An 18,087-nucleotide genomic window follows, 5' to 3' on the forward strand; every position below is an offset into this window, starting at 1 on the left:
CTTATCCCTCCTCTCCCCCACCCCCAGCAACGGCATTTTACTCCTCCTGCCATGGCAAGTATTGGAAGAAACATAGGGTGGTGGTGGTGTCCTTAGCGTTTACCTGGGACTGAAACGATGGTAGTGGGAGGAGCATGAAGACAACTTGCTGCAGTGGAACTTGTTATGAGAATCTAGAAATTGAGAGAAAGAATGCTTTTGTTTCCCTGAATTCATCATGAGTTCTTATGAAGAGGAAGAAGACAATATGATACTTTCATGGCTTTGGTGGACTCATCTCAAGTTGGTCACAGTGTCTGTCTTCTACATCATCTCACGTAGGTGGGCTTCTCCAACCTATAAAGGTTTGGACCGCTCACTTAGGGCTCCACGCGGCTTCCTTCTTCGGTTCCTTATGAGATCCGGCTCATATCCATCGGCTCGGCCCGATCAAATCTTGGGCCGTTGACTCGTTGACAGAATCAGTTCATCAATTAATCTGATTATATTTTTGATTAAATATTATGTAATGTATATGATGTTAAAATAAATTTAAATAAAGTCGAATTCTAAAAAAAAAGAATTAATTATAAATAATCAGTCATCCTGTCGGGGAATAAAATAAGAATTAATTATTTATGTGGGACCGCTGTCTTCCTTACCAATCAGATGGCTCGGTTCCGATCCTGTATCCATTTCAAGCCGAATAACTGAACCGCTCCGTTTGAGCCGCCGCTTCTCATGCGTCCGTTGCCGTGAGTGCTGCTTTTGCGCCCCGACTTGGGATACGACTTCAAGCTACGAAAGGCTGAAGTCGGGCCGCAACGGCACGTGCCGACTTAGGGTTTCTTTCCTATCAAACAACGCGAACCGTATAAAGATCGAAAGCCCTCCAACTGATCCCTCCCTCTTTCTCTCCCGCTTGGGTCGCTGCGCCTCCACGCACAACCCTTCCACCGACCACGGCAGAGAGCGTCGCAGCCGCCGCCACTATGCCGTCTCTCGTCTTGTCCGATCCTCTTATCTCCTCCGAGGAGACCAAGAAATCGAAGCCCAAGAAGCCCCAGTACGGCTCCCCTGAGGAGGAGAAGAAGAACAAGAAAAAGAAGAAGCAGCACGTGGAGAACGAGCTCAGCGACCTCGAGCTCGACAACGGCACGGGGGAGACGACGGCGTCTGAGAAGAAGAAGGTTAAGAAGGAGAAGAAGAGGAAGGTTCCCGATGATGAGGATAAGAGCGACACCACCTCGGATTCCACCGAGGTTCCCGAGAAGAAAACCGCGACAGCTAATGGGGCCCCGGCGAAGAAGCCGAAGCTGATGAAGGACGAGGGAGAGACAGATAGCGGTGCGGCCGACGATCCGAACGCCTTGTCCAATTTTAGGATCTCGAAGGTCTTGAGGGAGACTCTGAATTCGAAGGGGATAAAAGCGCTGTTCCCCATCCAGGCCATGACTTTCGATCTCGTACTCGATGGGTTTGATTTAGTTGGTCGAGCACGGACTGGTCAGGTGCGGAATCTCTTGCTTGTTTATGTTTTACCAACATTGGTAGTTCATGCTTCAAAATACTGTTGCGAAAGAACATACTTACGTGGTAGTTCTCAGACTTCCAAATAGTTTTTTTAATCAACTAAGTAATGCACGTGTTGAGAATTCATAGGGGAAGCAGATGGAACGTATAATTGAAAATTTCTGGCTAATTATTCGGAAAACATGCTTTTTTGTATTGTATGGTTCGGTCTGCTCCACTGTTGGTGGCATGAAGGGTATTCCCTTAGGTTTCATATAGAATCCTTTTCTAATATCCCACATTTTATGGCATAACATGTTATCATCACAGACAATCTATTAATTACTAGTAACGTGGTGACTTTCATGGTTTGTGCGAAGGTTGGTGCTGATCCGGATTGGTGGGTTGAGATTGGCTAGGTCCTATATATGCATGTATTTAAATGTATGGAATTATCTGACAGGAACGTGCTTTCTTGGTTATGGCCAGTTCTAAAATGATCCCTTTAAACTTGTAGCTTCTTGAATTGGTTGCCTGGTCCAATTTGGGTGATCTGGTTCAAGATCCAAAAATCTTATGGCTTATCTGTTGTGAAGTTTACTAATTAAATTTCCCTCAACAGAGTTAAGTAACAAAAAGGGTTTATGTGGCCAACACCAATTAGAGCCAAGCATTCTGTTGTCATTTTTGCTGATATTGTCATATAATCTGGTAAAAACATCTTTTTATGTATTTCCATATCTTCTACTTTCTTGCTTTTATCTATATATTTGGCGTGACGATGGTTTTGATTCATGGGCATATAATTAGATGTTATTCCTTGTTATCTGTGCTGTACTTACTGTTTGCTGTAAATAATATTAATTGCTTGGCTGGCTGATGATTTTCTGATATATCTGGCCATATTTACAGGGCAAAACCTTGGCTTTTGTGTTGCCTATATTGGAGTCATTGACAAATGGGGTTCATAAAGCATCAAGGAAAACCGGTTATGGAAGATGTCCAAGTGTTTTGGTACTCCTTCCGACTCGAGAGCTTGCAAATCAGGTAGTTTCGGATCTGAGTTTATTGACATGTTAAATGCACAAGTATCTTATGTTTCTTTAGATGGAACTTGATGGACATCATATTAAATCTCAGGTTCATTCGGACTTTGAGGTCTATGGTGGGGCAGTTGGGTTATCTTCATGCTGCTTATATGGTGGATCTCCTTACCGTGCTCAGGAAATTTCACTAAAGCGAGGAGTTGATATTGTTGTTGGAACTCCAGGGCGCATAAAAGTGAGCTATCTTTCTTTAGCTTCATATGTTTTTGTTGGCTTTTTAGACTTTATTTCTCCACTGAAAATATTTTTGTTCTTCTTACAGGATCACATAGAGAGGGGGACTCTTGACCTAAAAACATTGAAGTTCCGTGTACTTGATGAAGCAGATGAAATGTTGAACATGGGATTTGTTGATGATGTGGAACTCATTCTCGGTATGGATTTTCTGTTCACAGCTTCTGCACTAGCTTTTCAAGTTGTGAAGGATATCTCCATGATGCTGTGTATTGGATGCTTTGAGTTAGATCTGCCTTCCTTCTTTGTAGGCCGATCAAACTCCAGTGTCCCATATTGAACTCTTAATTGTACCATATTGAAAAATGTTGGCAGATTCTTGTTGTTGTTGGATTTTTTATTTTTAGCTGTACTGAAAGGCTTGTTGAATCGATGTTGCTGTATGTAAGTTTTCAGATAAATGCTTGATCAATATTAATTTCCAGTTGATTGACTTGATCAGATGAATGTATGACAATTTAGTCTTATGGCCACTTATATGTAGTGTGTTTAATGTTTTGGTGTTATATGTTTAATTTTCTCCTCGAAAAGCACCAAATATGTTGGTTTTATCTTGAGATTTACATCTACGGTTTGCGATCCAGACTGGCAGCTCATGCCTGCTTATAATTATTGACTAACTACTTGCATGGTAATCTGCATATATGTGGTTAATGTGAACTCAGTGTTCTTTTTGCTATTCTTATCTTGCAGGTAAAGTTGAGGATGTTACCAAGGTTCAAACGCTTCTCTTCAGTGCTACCTTGCCTGACTGGGTGAAGAAGGTTTGAATCAATTTATCTTATGTGTTACCCCCTTTCCATTCAAGTAAATTTCAGATAAGGTTCTAAGCATGGTTTCAAATACTATGGTATGCCAACAATACCAAGTTGGTAGATTGGTGCATAGATGTACTAAATTTTTTTTAATAAGTTAATACATTTGTGCACTGCAAACAATACTATATTGGTCAGTATGTATCTGTCCAAGTTTCCAATATCAATAATAGTAACATTATTTAATACCTTGGATCTAAGTGCATTAATATGTTTGAATTCCTTTTCCTGCATATAATACCTTTTCAATTGCTTCCAGATTTCCACAAGGTTTCTAAAGCAAGATAAGAAAACAGCTGATCTTGTCGGCAATGAGAAACTGAAGGCTAGTGCTAGCGTCAGACATCTTGTTCTTCCTTGTACTCGTTCAGCAAGGCCACAAGTTATTCCTGATGTCATCCGTTGTTATAGCCGGTTTGTAATTTTTACGGTCATCAATATATTAATTTTCTTTATTCATTTCCTAAATGGTCTTTGTATGCAAACTTTCGTAGTGGTGGTCGAACCATTGTTTTCACTGAGACAAAAGAATCTGCATCTGAACTTGCTGGATTATTACCTGGAGCCCGGGCTTTGCATGGAGACGTAATGCAAGCACAACGTGAAGTAAGTACAATGAGATTTCAAACTGCATCTGGTCTTGCTTGCACTTTTTCAGTTATTCTAGATACAATCATATATCCTTGCTTTAGAATCGGATGGCATGCAGGTGTTCTTTGTCAATATTCATATATGACTTGTTATTATGCAGGTCATACTATCTGGGTTCAGGTCAGGCAGGTTTTTGGTTTTGGTTGCTACAAATGTGGCAGCACGTGGGTTAGACATAAATGATGTGCAGCTGATTATACAGGTGCATTCTTTATTTCCTGGAAGTATTTCCATCAATTAAATGAGCACATCTAACCTTCATAAATAATAATCACTGGTTAACTTTTCCAGTGTGAGCCCCCACGCGATGTTGAAGCTTACATCCATAGATCAGGGCGAACTGGAAGGGCTGGTAATCATTTGAACTTTGTGGCCAATGTTGGTTTTTTATTCCAATGAGTTGCTAAGAGATGTCTCGTTCAGGCAATACCGGGGTTGCGATTTTGCTTTATGAACCCAAACACTCCTTTAGCATTTCTAGAATAGAAAGAGAGTCGGGTGTTAAGTTTGAGCACATCTCTGCACCTCAGCCTACTGATATTGCTGAATCAGCTGGATCTGAAGCAGTTGATGCTATCTCAAATGTCTCTGACAGGTAAGCTGTCAAAATTTTCCTATTTGGAAATTCCTCAGTGCTAGGTTAGCTTTTATTGTCAACTCAAAGTGTTTATTGGTTGAAATGCAGTGTTATTCCAGTTTTTCGTTCACAAGCAGAACATCTCTTAAGCTCCTCTGGGTTATCAGCAGTGGATATACTAGCAAAAGCCCTTGCTAAGGCTGCTGTAAGTCGCCCTTGCTTGTAGAAGCTAATTAATTCTTGTACTGATTCGTAATCCTCCTTTGTAATATGTATATTTTTTATGACAGGGATTTACTGATATAAAGAAGAGGTCACTGCTCTCTTCGATGGAGAATTATGTAACATTACTTCTTCAGACAGGAAGGCCAATCTATTCACCTACGTAAGTGCTGAACCTTTTTCAAATATTCTTCAAGTTTGAAGTTATTTGGAAACTCTTTATAGATGGTGTTTTCTGCAATTTGAGACATTAGTATTCAGTACATGATCCTCATTTTTGGTCACTGTTTTTTCTCAGGTTTGCTTTTAGTACCTTCAGAAGATTCTTGCCTGATGACAAGATTGAAGGTGTTAAAGGCCTCTCTCTTACTGCCGATGGCACAGGTGCAGTTTTCGATGTGCCTGCTGATGATGTGGATGCATTCCTGGAAGGTAAGCTGTATACACCTTTCAGGGCTGATCGTAACCTTATTCCTGTTCTGCTAATTGTTCAAAACATATCACACTGGACTTGTATCCACTGAGATTTTTTCTTCCGCTTTGCAGGCCAAGAAAATGCTCACTCGGTGAACATCGAGGTCCTGGAAAAATTGCCTCCCCTGCAAGACCGAGACCAATCGAGAGGTGGCAACTCAGGTCGAGGAAGGTTCGGTGGCGGCGGCGGTGGCAGGTTCTCTGGCGGTAGAGGCGGCGGCAGCGGTTCATATCGAAGAACTGGTGGTTTCTCTAATGGAGGTGGTCGGGGAAGAGGATATGGTGGTGGAGCTAACAGATTTAACAGGAGGAAGTGAAGCTGCAATTTTTGAGTGTCCAACTAATTTTTGTATTTCTAATCGAGGGATTAAACTTATATTATTTAAACCTATATCCATTCATGCAATGACTTACGCTTTTTCGTTTGAATGAAAATGAAACAGTAGCTATTGCTGTTGCAGTCGATCTCCAGATTTGTAAGTATTAACATGGGTTCGATTTCCGCCGTGGACAACGTTCGATCGATAAAGCAAGCAAAGAGGGAGATGGGGCAACAGATGAACCGCGGGCCGGCCCGGTTGGTTTTGTCGATTCTGCCCTCGACCGGCCGGCTTAAAGACGTGACCTCAAATAAACCTAAAATAAAGCAAAATTAGACCAGAATTTCTTAGATCATCGATTTTAATCTAATAATTCCCTCAAAACAAAATTCCAATTTCGAGCGATTAGGGGTTCAGCCAAAACGGACCGCGTCGAATGGCAGCTCGCGCGCACCGGCTCCTCCTTCCCTCTGCCTTCCACCGAAGCGTGATCCCCGACCCCTCTCTCCACCTTTTACCCCCGTTGCTGAGCACCGCAATCTGCAGCGGCGCCCGTCGACGCCGCGTTCGCGCCCAATTAATCGTGGGAAGAATGGCGTCTGGTGGCTCCCGAGCCCCTTCCTCGCCCACGCGCATCACCCTTCCGGGCGGCGACTCTGTCGAGGTCGTAGCCGCCCCCGGCGTCTCCGATTCTGACCTCAGGTTAAAGTTATGATGCCTTTTCTATGACATGCATGCTTATCTCCTATTAAATTTTAGTTATTATTTTACATCTGCATCTTTAATCGCAGAAATGCCATCAGTTCTTCCCTTTTTAAGCAGTGGTTGAAGAATATGCAGAGTGACACTGGCCTTTTAGCGGGAGGGCACATGTCTTTAAGACAAGTGTACATTCAGGTGGCTTGATCTTCTGCTCATCTATGATTAAATCTTAGAAACCAGTTGCAGTTGCACAATTAAATTTTTTTCTCCTATCTTGTCGATCTGGTTTTCAAGCCTTTGGAATTCTTGTAGTTTTCTGAATGATTGATATGTTGTTTGCAGGGAGTGGATATGTTTGGTAGAGGTGTTGGGTTCTTAAAGTTCAAAGCAGATGTTTTTGATAAAGAAACACAAGCAAAGGTAACCTAATTATCAATTTTCGGATAATTAACTTTAATGTCCACCATTTTCGGAAAAGTGATGTGTTTGTCGTATGTGTGTGCTATGTTTGGAAATAAAGTGTTGGATCTTTAAAGTTTAGGACTTTTTTCCTTTGGTGACAAGGAAATCCAAATAAATCAAGCTAGATATCACTTACTAGAGACAGATGCTTTGAAAAAAGATCTCATCCTTCCTCAGTGTCTTGTTTTCTTCTATTTGTTGTATGCAAGTGCATATGCTTGTGATCACGTGGCTGCACTTTTGATGTGCGTATGTTTTGATTTACTTTATGTTAAATTGCTTCTTGACAAAACTAAAAATAATGTGCTTATCCTTTAGAAGGTGGATCACAACTTTCAATCTAGTATGTGATGCATTTTATATTTTATGCTTCTGCAAATATGCCTTATATTTAATTAACAAAACTTGCATTTTGTATGTCGTTGTCGAGTTATGTTAGTCACTGAGAATGCTGTTTTTCAGCTTGAAAGCCAACTAGATTCCTTTGGGTTGTCCTTTCATTTTTCTTTTTGTTGAAGGTGTGTTTGACCACTTTCATTGAAACACTTAAAGACAAAAAGATGGAGACTGATGAAAAAATTTGCAGTTTTGAGATCTTGGACAGAGCCCATCTTAACATAAATGCATAGCAAAATGTACATAAAATGAGATACTAATATGCCTTTTCCTTTTACTGTCTTTGCCTTTTGGTTGTGACTTGTAAATTTGCATTTGCACTCTTTGGAATGCATAGGAAACTTCATATGTGTCCACCATAGTTAACTCGTTCATTAAGCAGAACTGTGGAAGCATAAGAAGAAAAAATGTCTCTTCATATGTGTCCACCATACTGAACCATTCATTAAGTAGAACTGTGGAAGTATAGGAAGAAAAAATGTCTCTTATTAACATCAGGAACACTGTCATAGAAGATATTCTGTAAACAAAGCTTATTTAGCATACTTAAACACAAAATACTTGCAGTCTTCGAGAGATGAGCACACTTTACCCAGGAACCTGCCTATTTGTCTCAAACTTTTTTTCTTATTGCTTCTTGAAGAATAGGCAAGTTTCTGAAACTAAAATAGAAATGCTCAGGATGCAGCAACAAACAAGTATCACAGTTATCATGTATAAAATACTGATGTTGTAGAGTTGAAGGCCACATGCATGCATTGTGGTAATAATCACATGTATACATTGTTCATTTAAAATATCACCATCTTTTGTTGAACTGCATTTACTTGTTTCATGAAATTTTTTCTGATTGTAGCATTCTGCTGAGAAATTAATTTCTTGGAATGGTTTTTGATAATACATGTGTTTACTATGTTCTATCATATTATCTGTGATCTGCATAAGATTAAAACTTTTAACTTATGTGAGCTTTGCATCTTTAGTTACTAGTTATGAGCATTTATTTATATGTAAGATCTTGTTCGGTTTGTTTATGTGTCCTTTATAATATCTTTAGATTCCAGGAATTGTGTTTGCAAGGGGACCAGCTGTTGCTGTGTTGATTCTTTTAGACTCGAGAGGAAAAACTTATGTTGTTCTTACAGAACAGGTATGCTCCAACACTGAGAACAGATTTTATGAATAACTTGACCTTTGATGCCTTAAGGGCACAGCCTGATAGATTCTCAAGACAATTATGAGCTATAACAAGTTATTTAAATCTATTTAGTATCTACAGAACTCTAGACTTTATGCTATTTGATTTCTTGAAAATCTGATAAAATTTACTGAATATTTAAGCCTAGGGTTCCTGTTGGAAAACTCATTTTGGAACTCCCAGCTGGCATGATAGATGATGAAGGCGGTGATGTTGTTGGCACAGCAGTTCGTGAGGTAATATCCATTATTTTAATTTGCTTTTCACCCACTTCAATAAAAGGATGCATGTTTCGTTTGAATATTAACCTTATGAATGGAAGGTGCTGCACTTATCAGATTTGAAGGGGTAGTCAAGTGCATAGCCCTAGGGAAGGGAATATATGACTACTATTTGAATAACATGTTGATCCCCATGTAATTTGGTGGATTAGATTATTTAGTCGGGGCTATGCAAATGAACCTATTATTCAAAACTTACTTTGGGATGATCATGATCTTACATTTCATATCTGCTATTTGAACAACATGTTGATGCCCATGCAATTTGGTGGATTAGATAATTTAGTTGGGGCTTTGCAAATGAACCTATTAAACCTGTGACATCTTGGTTAGTCTCACACTCAAGGTGGGAGAGTGATTGTAATTATTTATAGGGCTAGATTAGCCTATTACCATTTTTGAGTCAACATTTTTGAGTTGCTGAGTTTTGTAGTCTTTTAGGATTGAATGTGACAATGTAGAGTCATTTCTGGATTGGGCTATAAGCCTCACAAGCGGCCTACTAAAATGCATAAGCATTCTTGTCTAGGTGGTTTCAAAGCTATTGGATCAATAGTCCAACGGGTTGGGGTGACATAAGTTCCTCCAATTAAAGGCTCAGTGTTCTTGTTAAAACCCAATGCCCAACATAGTTCAGAATCATCCCATAACATGTGACATGATTTATTGTCCAGTCCAGTCCAATTATGGCTCCACATCTGGTATGACCTGAGCAATTTCCGTAGTAGGTGTCTAGGTGACATGACTTATAGTCAAGTCCAATGGTGGCTCCACGTCTTATAGAACTGGAGCAGTTTCCATAGTAGGCGACATGACTTATAGTCCAGTCCAATGATCACTCCACATCTGATATAACTCGAGCAGTTTCCATAGTAGGTGACATGACTTATAGTCCAGTCCAATGATCACTCCACATCTGATATAACTCGAGTCCATTCACCTTAGATGCTTAGTTTGCTAAGATACTATTTGTCATGATTGATTCTGGTGGACTATTAACTCAATAACTTGGAGGCTTCCAAACTATATTGCTAATCAATGCTTAAAACAAAGTTAATGATATTAGATTTGTCTAGCCCTATGTACCATTTTAACTCATCCCCCACTTTTGACATGGGACTATTAGCATGTCGCATAGCCAAACTTAGTAATTAAATGGAACCATTGCATTTGATTTGGTGCTGGTTTAGATTTTTATATCAATCAATTTGGGTTGATTAAACGATGGACACTCCTGATATAGTTTCATTTGGGGTTAAAAAATACATTCAAACAAAACTGAATATGATATATTAAATGCTATATATAAACAAACATAGAAATTATCTATTTCGTCATTTTTTAAGATTTAAAGATTTATTGAAACATAGGCTTTTACATGAAAGATCTCTTCTGCTAATGGAAAAATGAACATAGATCTCTTAGTTTTGTCAGAGATTCAACTTGTACTTGTCTTCTGAATCAGCTACTTATAACATGAACTGGATCAATATGGAGATCAATAATTGGACCAAAACTTCTCTTTTTGACATACAAAACAGTATTGGCCATCATGTTCCATTTTGGGCTGCAGGGTTTCTCCTCATTCTAATTTGCAATAGAGACAAATCATATATATCCTTTAAGACAAATCATAGGATGATGGTATTTCCAGCATTTTCATATTTGACACGTGAATCCTTTGCTTATTGAACACTAGTCATAACTGATATAAGGATAGTTGATGATGCAGATAGCCTGGGCATGCATGACAAAATCTTTACAATGGTATATATTGTATTTACACCTTTAGGAGTCAATATGATGCTTCCAGACTTTACATGTAATGTCTGTGCAGTTATCCGTCTGTTAAGCTCTTAAGTTTTAAGTTCAAGATAATTATTTAATGTACAGGCACTCCAATGTCTGTCTTATGTTTCTTTTATTTTGTCAATGATGCATGATAAATCACTGACAGGTTGAAGAGGAGATAGGGATACACTTGAACAAGGAGGATATGGTGAATCTTACAGCATTTCTTGATCCTGTAACTGGATGCAAAGTTTTTCCATCACCGGTAAATTGATGAAACTTCTCCCAGGTTGCATTAAAATTAATGGCATGACCAGGAACCACAATTCCATGTGCCGTCAATCTAGAAAGGATACAGAGTGAAGTATAAAATGTCACCGACGAGGATGGGTATAAAGGGTAGCTTATTTATATCCATTTCAAGGGATCCATTAGTGTCAAATCTCATAATATCAACTTATTTTGTTCTCATTGATTTAAATGTCTTGACAAGTCAGACAAGATCAGTGATTTAAAAAGTGCCAAGGTCCCAAAACGCTCGTCCGAACGAAGCGAGACACTTTGGAATATTAAAATATAAAAAATATATAATATAATAAAAATATAATTATTTAAATAAAAATATGATATTAAATTTAAAATATATTGTTTATAGTATATTATTTACTGTTAATAGTAGTTAGAGGGGAGAAAAAATGTTAATAGTAACAGAGGATTAGTTTAAGATTGTTGCGGTAGTGCTGCAAACGATAGCAACAACAGAAGCTGCGGACAACAAAATTAGTAGCGACGGGAGCTATGAACAGCAATAGTGACATCGACGAAAGCTGTGGACAGCAACAGTGGTGGAAGCTCCAGAGGACGTTTGTCGGTGGTAAAGGAAACTGCGGTCCACTCCCTCGACAATGGAAGGAATTGCACACAGAGCAACAACGGAAGAAAGCTACGGGGACCGTCGGACTCGTGCATTGGCGACAGAGGAAGGCTCGGTCCGTTGCATATGCAGCGGAGGTAGCAACAAAAAGCATCGATGGCAAAGGCAAAAGCAGTGCTAGGGTTCCTCGAGGTCGCGTGGGCGTGAAGGGTGGCTTTTGAGGTAAGAAACTACGTTATTTAACCAAACCAGACTTAAAAGTCTGGTTCGGTTCGCTTAATTGAATCGAACAAGCACCTGGCGCCTGGTCTCGGGCGAGCGCCCAGGCAACGCCTCTTTGAAGCATGCCGCCTGGCCTTTAAACGAGGTGCTCTCGCCTCGCCTTGCTCGAGCGCCTGAGTGCCTTTTTAAATCACTGGGTAAGATGACTTGCAAGGCAGTGAAAAATCTTAAAGTTTACCAAATCTAAAGCAGATTCAACATAAATGTTAAAGGGAAAATATGTAAAATGTGTGTGATACAGTTTGCAGAACAAGAAAGAAAATACCTTTTAGTTTCAGATATAATAATCGCAACTAATATTCTACATCAATTGGGTAAAGAGCTGAGCAACAATGAAGGCCATGCTTGCTAGTGTATTCAAAGGCGACGTTGTTTGTTATAAGACGTGACACACCACCAGAAAAATAATAAAGTTAGATTTTGCCTGATAATGTGGAACATAAATTGTATTACAAAGTCCTTGACTAGTAAAACAATTTCAAATCTACAAAATTGACAAAATATAATCTTAAATATTGGTGATGGTGTACCAGGTTCATTTACCAAAGGTTGAGAATTCGAAGACTTATTCGATATATTTTTACATCTAAAACATTAATCTGGTGATGGTGTACTAGATCCTCTTACTAAAGGTTGAGGATTTGAAACCTCATCTGATTTATATTTTGAAAGTTGTCAGCTAACTTAATTGGTAAAGATCTTGATAGTTTATCGCAAGGTCTTGTATTCGAATCTTGTCTTCATTACTTATTCTTTGTGAAAAAAAAAAAACCTTCAAATTTTCAAAGGTTATAGGATGAAGCAGAAAGCTTACCTTAAGGAAACATCTACATTTGCCAAGATTTACAAAACACAACGAGTATAAAGAAATCTTGCAAATAAAGCATAAGTGGCCCCAATCTGTAGAAGATTTTACTCTCTAGGTTGTGACTATATTTTCAGGTTGAGAAGGTATTCTCAGTTTTGGAATTTTGTCCATGTAACCATGAGCTGTTGATCCCTCTCCTGCACCATTTTAAGTCAGTCTTCAAGGGAATTCACAGGGTTGTATGTGTAGATCTTCTCTATTGAAGTCGTCAAAATATGCTATGAACATTTTGATTGACTTCCAGTGGAATGATATAATTGCCGCATCACATTGCAGTTCAGACTTTGTTATTTACTTTCAAACCCACAGGATTCTTCTTGTTCTTTGTTAGGGTGGGTGCGATGAGGAACTGAGCCTGTTTCTTTATAGAGGCCATGTAGAGGAGGAGATCATAAGTGCCCTGCAGGGAAAGGAGATGGGCCTCCGTGATCATGGTGAGCTGATTAAGGTACATGTTGTTCCTTACGATACACTTTGGCGTGTGACTGCTGATGCAAAAGCTCTAGCTGCAATTGCCCTATATGAAATGGCGAAGAGGAATGGCCTTTTGCCTTGAACTGCTCGACTCGAGTATGCTGTGCAAGTCCATATACAAATTCCCTGAAGCTGCCTTTTGTCAACATTTCACATTGGAGATTTGCTCTCTTTCATTTAGCCAATAAATCTTTGTATTTGGTGTCACGAATTGTATGCAATTTTTTCTTTGATAAGCAGATCTGAATTTGCTGATTTAAGCAGTGAAGGTAATTAGATGACTTGTCTATAGGACATTTTGAGCTACCAGACAGATTAACCACATTGTTCAAATCCAGATTTGATGGAGTGACATATGCGAGAGAAAGTAAACATGTTATTTTCTTTTGGAAAGGCTAATTTTTTTCGTCTGATTTGTTAATGTGTTACCAAATGTGTTATCTTTATTTTTTTTATATGAATGATAAGTGATGAAAGCAAGATTCGATATTATTATGAAGGATATTTTCCTTTTTCTGGATATATTCAATTCAAATGGATATTGGAATCAATTCGATATGATCTATCTAAACAAAGATTGCAATTGAGATCGTATGACTACATGATCAGATGGGGCCTCATGTTGGACATCAAGAACATGTAAATTGAGGAATTCATAATTCAAGTCAGGTTGATTCAACAAGGCATCTTATAGTAGTTCTTTTTCTTTTTTAATGAAGCTTATTATTTATATCCTTTTTTTACTATTGATTTTTTTTTACCATTGATAATTAAAAAAAAATAAAAAAAAATAAATATTATTTTATTATTTATTACCTTAGCAATGTCAATTTTATTTTATATTTTTATCTCTTATGTCATGTTTGCTTCTTTTGCTATAAACGTAGCCATCGGAGAAGAAAGAAGAAGAGGACGAAGAAGAAGAAGATATTTAAGTTAAAAAAATTAAAATAAAATTATAAATAGTAAAAGAAAAATACAAATGGTAATCTTTTTTTTTATTATTTTTTTTTAATAATTAAATGGATTTTTTATCATAGAATCTTCCCATCAACAATTAAACTGTTGTGTAAGTTCCTCCCGCGTTCTTCCATCGCATTGACTACAGCAGCATCACCCGCCGTCCACATCGGCACCGGCCCCGGCCCGTTGACATGGCGATGGAGCTTCTCTCGGAGGAGAGGATCGTGAGCCGGATAGAAGTCAAGGACGGCCGTCAGATGAACTACGCCTTGCCCCTCCAACAGCTCATCGGGTCCGGAGTCAACGGCCTTCGTCACGAACCCGTGCGACGCACAGATCGGGGTCCACTGTCGCCAGACCCTAATATGGACGACCATCCGATGGATAAGGAACAATGATTTAGCAGGGGATCCTTCTTGTGGTCGTCTGCTTTGATGCCCATCGCAACACAAGCCCTCCCCCTTCCCATCCATTACAGCCCTTCTATATATCAGTCGCTTAGGTGGGCAAGGGCGGTGAAGTAAGCGGAGATGGGGCGAAGGTGGAGGAGGAGAACATGGCCGCTTGGTTGGTGGCTGTTAACACCCTCAAGATCCAACCTTTTCGACTCCCGCCTCTGGGTTTGGCCTCTCTTCCTTTGTTTGATTGCTTCTATGGGTGGTATGATTAGCATTATACTGCTATCTAGTTTAGATGTTCTTACTCGGGACTCAATTTTGACCATGGAGTATGGATTCGAGCAGAAACATGGATCTTTCTTTCTTTTCTTCTTCCCTTTTCTGTTGGAGCTGGAGTTGTCTTGACGCTTGTTTGATCGAGATTACTGATCAAAATCGAAATTTTCAGGGCCTCACGACGTTCGGGTGAGGATGAAGACTGTCGGCATCTGTGGCAGTGATGTCCATCACCTCAAGGTTATTGAGTGCGAACATGTCACGAGTTGTGTATCAATTGAGTGCTAAATTGGGATGAATCAAATGATTGTCCCTTCTCATTTTCCTCTGAATACTGCAGACCATGAGGTGTGCCCATTTCGTTGTCAAAGAGCCCATGGTAATCGGGCATGAGTGTGCTGGTGTGATAGAAGAGGTGGGCTGCGAAGTGAAGTCCCTGGTTGTGGGTGATCGCGTGGCGTTGGAACCCGGAATCAGTTGCGGGCACTGCAAATACTGCAAGGGTGGCCGCTATAACCTTTGCCGCAGCATGAGGTTCTTCGGTTCACCCCCTGTCAATGGCTCCCTAGCTAATCAGGTGATCAGGCTTAGAGTTTACTCGAAATATTATATTTCTGCTAAAATAAGAAGAAGCTGCAATGCCGATTCGAATCTTGAGGTAATTTGCTTTGTCTAATGAATAGGATTCCCTAGTAACATGATTAAGCAACAATCAATCAAGTATTGCAACCAAGTCTCTATGATGTGTTTTTTATGTTGCTACTCATACAAGAGAAGGTTAAAATGCATAACAAACTTCTAAATCGTACAGTGTCTCTGTCTGTGTCCTTTGTTTCTTTTCAACATAAAGCGGTATGCAAACAGGAGAATCATTGTCGGGCCATCAGCTTCACAACCTTGCTAATAAGTTGATAATCTTCAGCTACAAGTTATATTCTTGCTAATAATCATGCATCTTACCATATATTACATGCAACACAGCCTGTATAATTGCATCAAAATTTAGTTTTTAGAAAAATTTTGTGCACTGTTGCTGGTTTGGGAATTAATAATAAACTTGTCCTGCATTTACAGGTGGTACATCCTGCTAATTTGTGTTTTAGGCTCCCCGAGAACGTGAGCTTGGAGGAAGGGGCAATGTGTGAGCCCCTTAGTGTTGGGATTCATGCTTGCCGTCGTGCTATTGTAGGTCCGGAGACTAATGTGCTAATTATGGGCGCTGGCCCGATAGGGCTGGTTACGATGCTTGCAGCTCGAGCTTTTGGTGCTCTACGGATCATCATGGTGGATGTTGATAGCTATCGCCTATCTGTGGCAAAATCTCTTGGTGCAGATGACTTTGTAAAAGTTTCTACAAACAGTCAGGTTTTTGCCTATTTAGTCACTTAAATCAAGAAGCAGTAGTGCATATATTGTGCTATTTAGTCACTTTCATTTTTAGTCTGCACATTCTTAAACACAACAACAACACCAATAGCAAGCTGTGATGTCCCCAACTATTTGCAGTCAGTTTACCTTGATGCTATGATTGTCGTAAGTTACGAATATTTATGACATTACCCAACTAGAAATTCTGTTGTCATCAATACTTGGAAACAACTTTAACCAGACAGGTATTATCATTTGTCATGCTTGAATTTTAAGCAATAGATTTCCTTTATGTCTGTGCAGCATACCCTTCATCATAGTTATTGCATTTTATTGAGTTTATAGAGGATGCCAGCATTAGTAGTCGCTTGTGTTGTGGCCTCTAACACAATTACTTCTGTAGGACGTTGATGAAGAGGTTATTCAGATACAACAGGCTATGGGCAATGATATCGATGTGAGCTTTGACTGTGCTGGGTTTAGCAAAACAGTGTCAACTGCCTTGAATGCCACCCGTGCAGGTGGTAAAGTTTGCCTCATAGGTATGGGACGTAATGAGATGACTGTCCCCCTTACTCCTGCCGCAGCAAGGTATAACCTTCTGCATGACTGATCTGTGGAAAGTGTTAGATGCTTGAGAGATATTATTGAACATATGAAAGAATAATACATGACTTGATAATAGACGTTGATTCGTTATTGGCTGATAATAAGTTCCTTATGTATGTTGGTTGCAGAGAGGTGGATGTCATCGGCATTTTCCGCTACAAGGATACTTGGCCACTATGCCTTGAGTTTTTGAGGACTGGAAAGATCGATGTCAAGCCTCTGATAACACACAGATTTGGGTTCTCCCAGGAGGAGCTGGTGGAAGCCTTTGAAGTAGGCGCTCGCGGTGGTGATGCTATAAAAGTGATGTTCAACCTCTAGCTTCCAAGACATATTGGTCATCAAGTGCTTGTAGCAGTTAAGCTTGTCTGGAAAGAGTTGTGATTGCAGGAAGATGATGGTGGTGATGCTCTAAATTGATGTTGAAACTCCTGCTGAAAGACATGGTTATCAAGTGTTTGTAGTGTGTTCATGTCATTGCAGTTCTTCTAAGAAGATGTTGGTGATGATGCTATGAATTTGATGTATAAATTATAAATTGTAGCAGCATCAAAAAATGGTCATCAAGTGCTTGTAGCAGTGTTCTTCGATAAAAGGGGTTGATTTGATCAAACAAAATGATATGGTGATTGAATGCTTCCTTCGCCTTGGTTAATCCCTTTTACAACACATTGGGTGATTAGAATTTGAGCTACAAAATACATTTTTGATTAAAAGAATAAGGTCGTGTACATAATTTCATGTGACTTAGGTGGTATGACACCCTTGTAATATCTGTTGACAAAGGATTAGCCCCTTTGAGATCTCATTCAATCTCTTAGAAGACAAGAATTAGCTAATACATGGGTAACTATTATCATTGTTCTATCGAAACATAACCGGAGATCACATAAGCATAATCGAGATCACATAAGCATAATCAAATAAAAAAACTTCATTAGCAACCGAAAACACATATACTTTACTCATAAATGGTTATGCAACATTATTTACAAGGTCATAAAATAATCTAATCTTGAAAACCACCTATAAAACTGGAAACTAATCCAAACATATCGGACGTAAGAGATCATAAATGGTGAATTATACTTGCAATTTGAAGTATCATGAGTTTCTTATTTTAAAAAATAAATAAAAAATGGTGAATGACTATCTTGAGAAATCTTAGGATATTTTACTTAAAATTTTTTTTTACTATTAGATTTTTAACTTATTATGCCCCTTAATTAATTATATATATATATATATATATATA

At 39.1% G+C, this 18,087-nt stretch overlaps 3 protein-coding genes across 5 annotated transcripts; all 3 read left to right on the forward strand.

Annotated features, from left to right (window-relative positions):
• The first annotated feature begins 870 nt into the window (after positions 1-870).
• LOC103983252 (DEAD-box ATP-dependent RNA helicase 7) lies at positions 871-6,033 on the forward strand. The gene is made up of 14 exons (XM_009400463.3): positions 871-1,490; positions 2,404-2,538; positions 2,632-2,772; positions 2,860-2,971; positions 3,525-3,595; positions 3,906-4,060; positions 4,141-4,252; positions 4,398-4,499; positions 4,589-4,649; positions 4,721-4,892; positions 4,983-5,079; positions 5,165-5,259; positions 5,395-5,528; positions 5,643-6,033. Exons 1-14 carry the CDS (start codon positions 972-974, stop codon positions 5,885-5,887), a joined length of 2,151 nt encoding a protein of 716 aa, XP_009398738.2. The 5' UTR covers positions 871-971; the 3' UTR covers positions 5,888-6,033.
• A 199-nt stretch (positions 6,034-6,232) lies between these two features.
• Positions 6,233-13,617, forward strand: LOC103983251 (nudix hydrolase 14, chloroplastic). The gene is made up of 7 exons (XM_009400462.3): positions 6,233-6,592; positions 6,682-6,787; positions 6,935-7,012; positions 8,508-8,600; positions 8,792-8,884; positions 10,887-10,985; positions 13,076-13,617. The coding sequence occupies exons 1-7, from the start codon at positions 6,327-6,329 to the stop codon at positions 13,298-13,300; spliced, it is 960 nt and encodes a 319-aa protein (XP_009398737.2). The 5' UTR covers positions 6,233-6,326; the 3' UTR covers positions 13,301-13,617.
• Positions 13,618-14,340: 723 nt separating this feature from the next.
• Positions 14,341-17,472, forward strand: LOC135635216 (L-idonate 5-dehydrogenase-like). 3 transcript variants are annotated; one of them, XM_065146158.1, is made up of 6 exons: positions 14,341-14,801; positions 15,028-15,095; positions 15,196-15,513; positions 15,930-16,220; positions 16,627-16,814; positions 16,961-17,472. In XM_065146158.1, the coding sequence occupies exons 1-6, from the start codon at positions 14,738-14,740 to the stop codon at positions 17,151-17,153; spliced, it is 1,122 nt and encodes a 373-aa protein (XP_065002230.1). In that variant the 5' UTR covers positions 14,341-14,737; the 3' UTR covers positions 17,154-17,472. The 3 variants fall into 3 exon arrangements, with proteins under 3 accessions (XP_065002230.1, XP_065002231.1, XP_065002232.1); XM_065146159.1 differs by having other exon boundaries at positions 14,349-14,801; positions 15,196-15,432; XM_065146160.1 differs by lacking the exon at positions 14,341-14,801 and having other exon boundaries at positions 15,028-15,120.
• Positions 17,473-18,087: the final 615 nt, after the last annotated feature.

The sequence above is a fragment of the Musa acuminata genome, chromosome BXJ3-4 (genome assembly GCF_036884655.1).
Source record: "Musa acuminata AAA Group cultivar baxijiao chromosome BXJ3-4, Cavendish_Baxijiao_AAA, whole genome shotgun sequence".
Lineage (NCBI taxonomy): Eukaryota > Viridiplantae > Streptophyta > Magnoliopsida > Zingiberales > Musaceae > Musa > Musa acuminata.

Excerpts from the sequence above, each read along its gene's own strand:
- LOC103983252 (XM_009400463.3), top strand. The coding sequence starts at position 972 with ATGCCGTCTCTCGTCTTGTCCGATCCTCTTATCTCCTCCGAGGAGACC. Across the intron at positions 2,773-2,859 it reads GAACTCCAGGGCGCATAAAA|GATCACATAGAGAGGGGGAC; the intron begins GTGAGCTATCTT and ends TTCTTCTTACAG. Across the intron at positions 4,253-4,397 it reads TAATGCAAGCACAACGTGAA|GTCATACTATCTGGGTTCAG; the intron begins GTAAGTACAATG and ends GTTATTATGCAG.
- LOC103983251 (XM_009400462.3), top strand. The coding sequence starts at position 6,327 with ATGGCAGCTCGCGCGCACCGGCTCCTCCTTCCCTCTGCCTTCCACCGA. Across the intron at positions 6,593-6,681 it reads GTCTCCGATTCTGACCTCAG|AAATGCCATCAGTTCTTCCC; the intron begins GTTAAAGTTATG and ends CTTTAATCGCAG. Across the intron at positions 8,885-10,886 it reads TTGGCACAGCAGTTCGTGAG|GTTGAAGAGGAGATAGGGAT; the intron begins GTAATATCCATT and ends AATCACTGACAG.
- LOC135635216 (XM_065146158.1), top strand. The coding sequence starts at position 14,738 with ATGGCCGCTTGGTTGGTGGCTGTTAACACCCTCAAGATCCAACCTTTT. Across the intron at positions 15,096-15,195 it reads GTGATGTCCATCACCTCAAG|ACCATGAGGTGTGCCCATTT; the intron begins GTTATTGAGTGC and ends TGAATACTGCAG. Across the intron at positions 16,221-16,626 it reads AAGTTTCTACAAACAGTCAG|GACGTTGATGAAGAGGTTAT; the intron begins GTTTTTGCCTAT and ends TTACTTCTGTAG.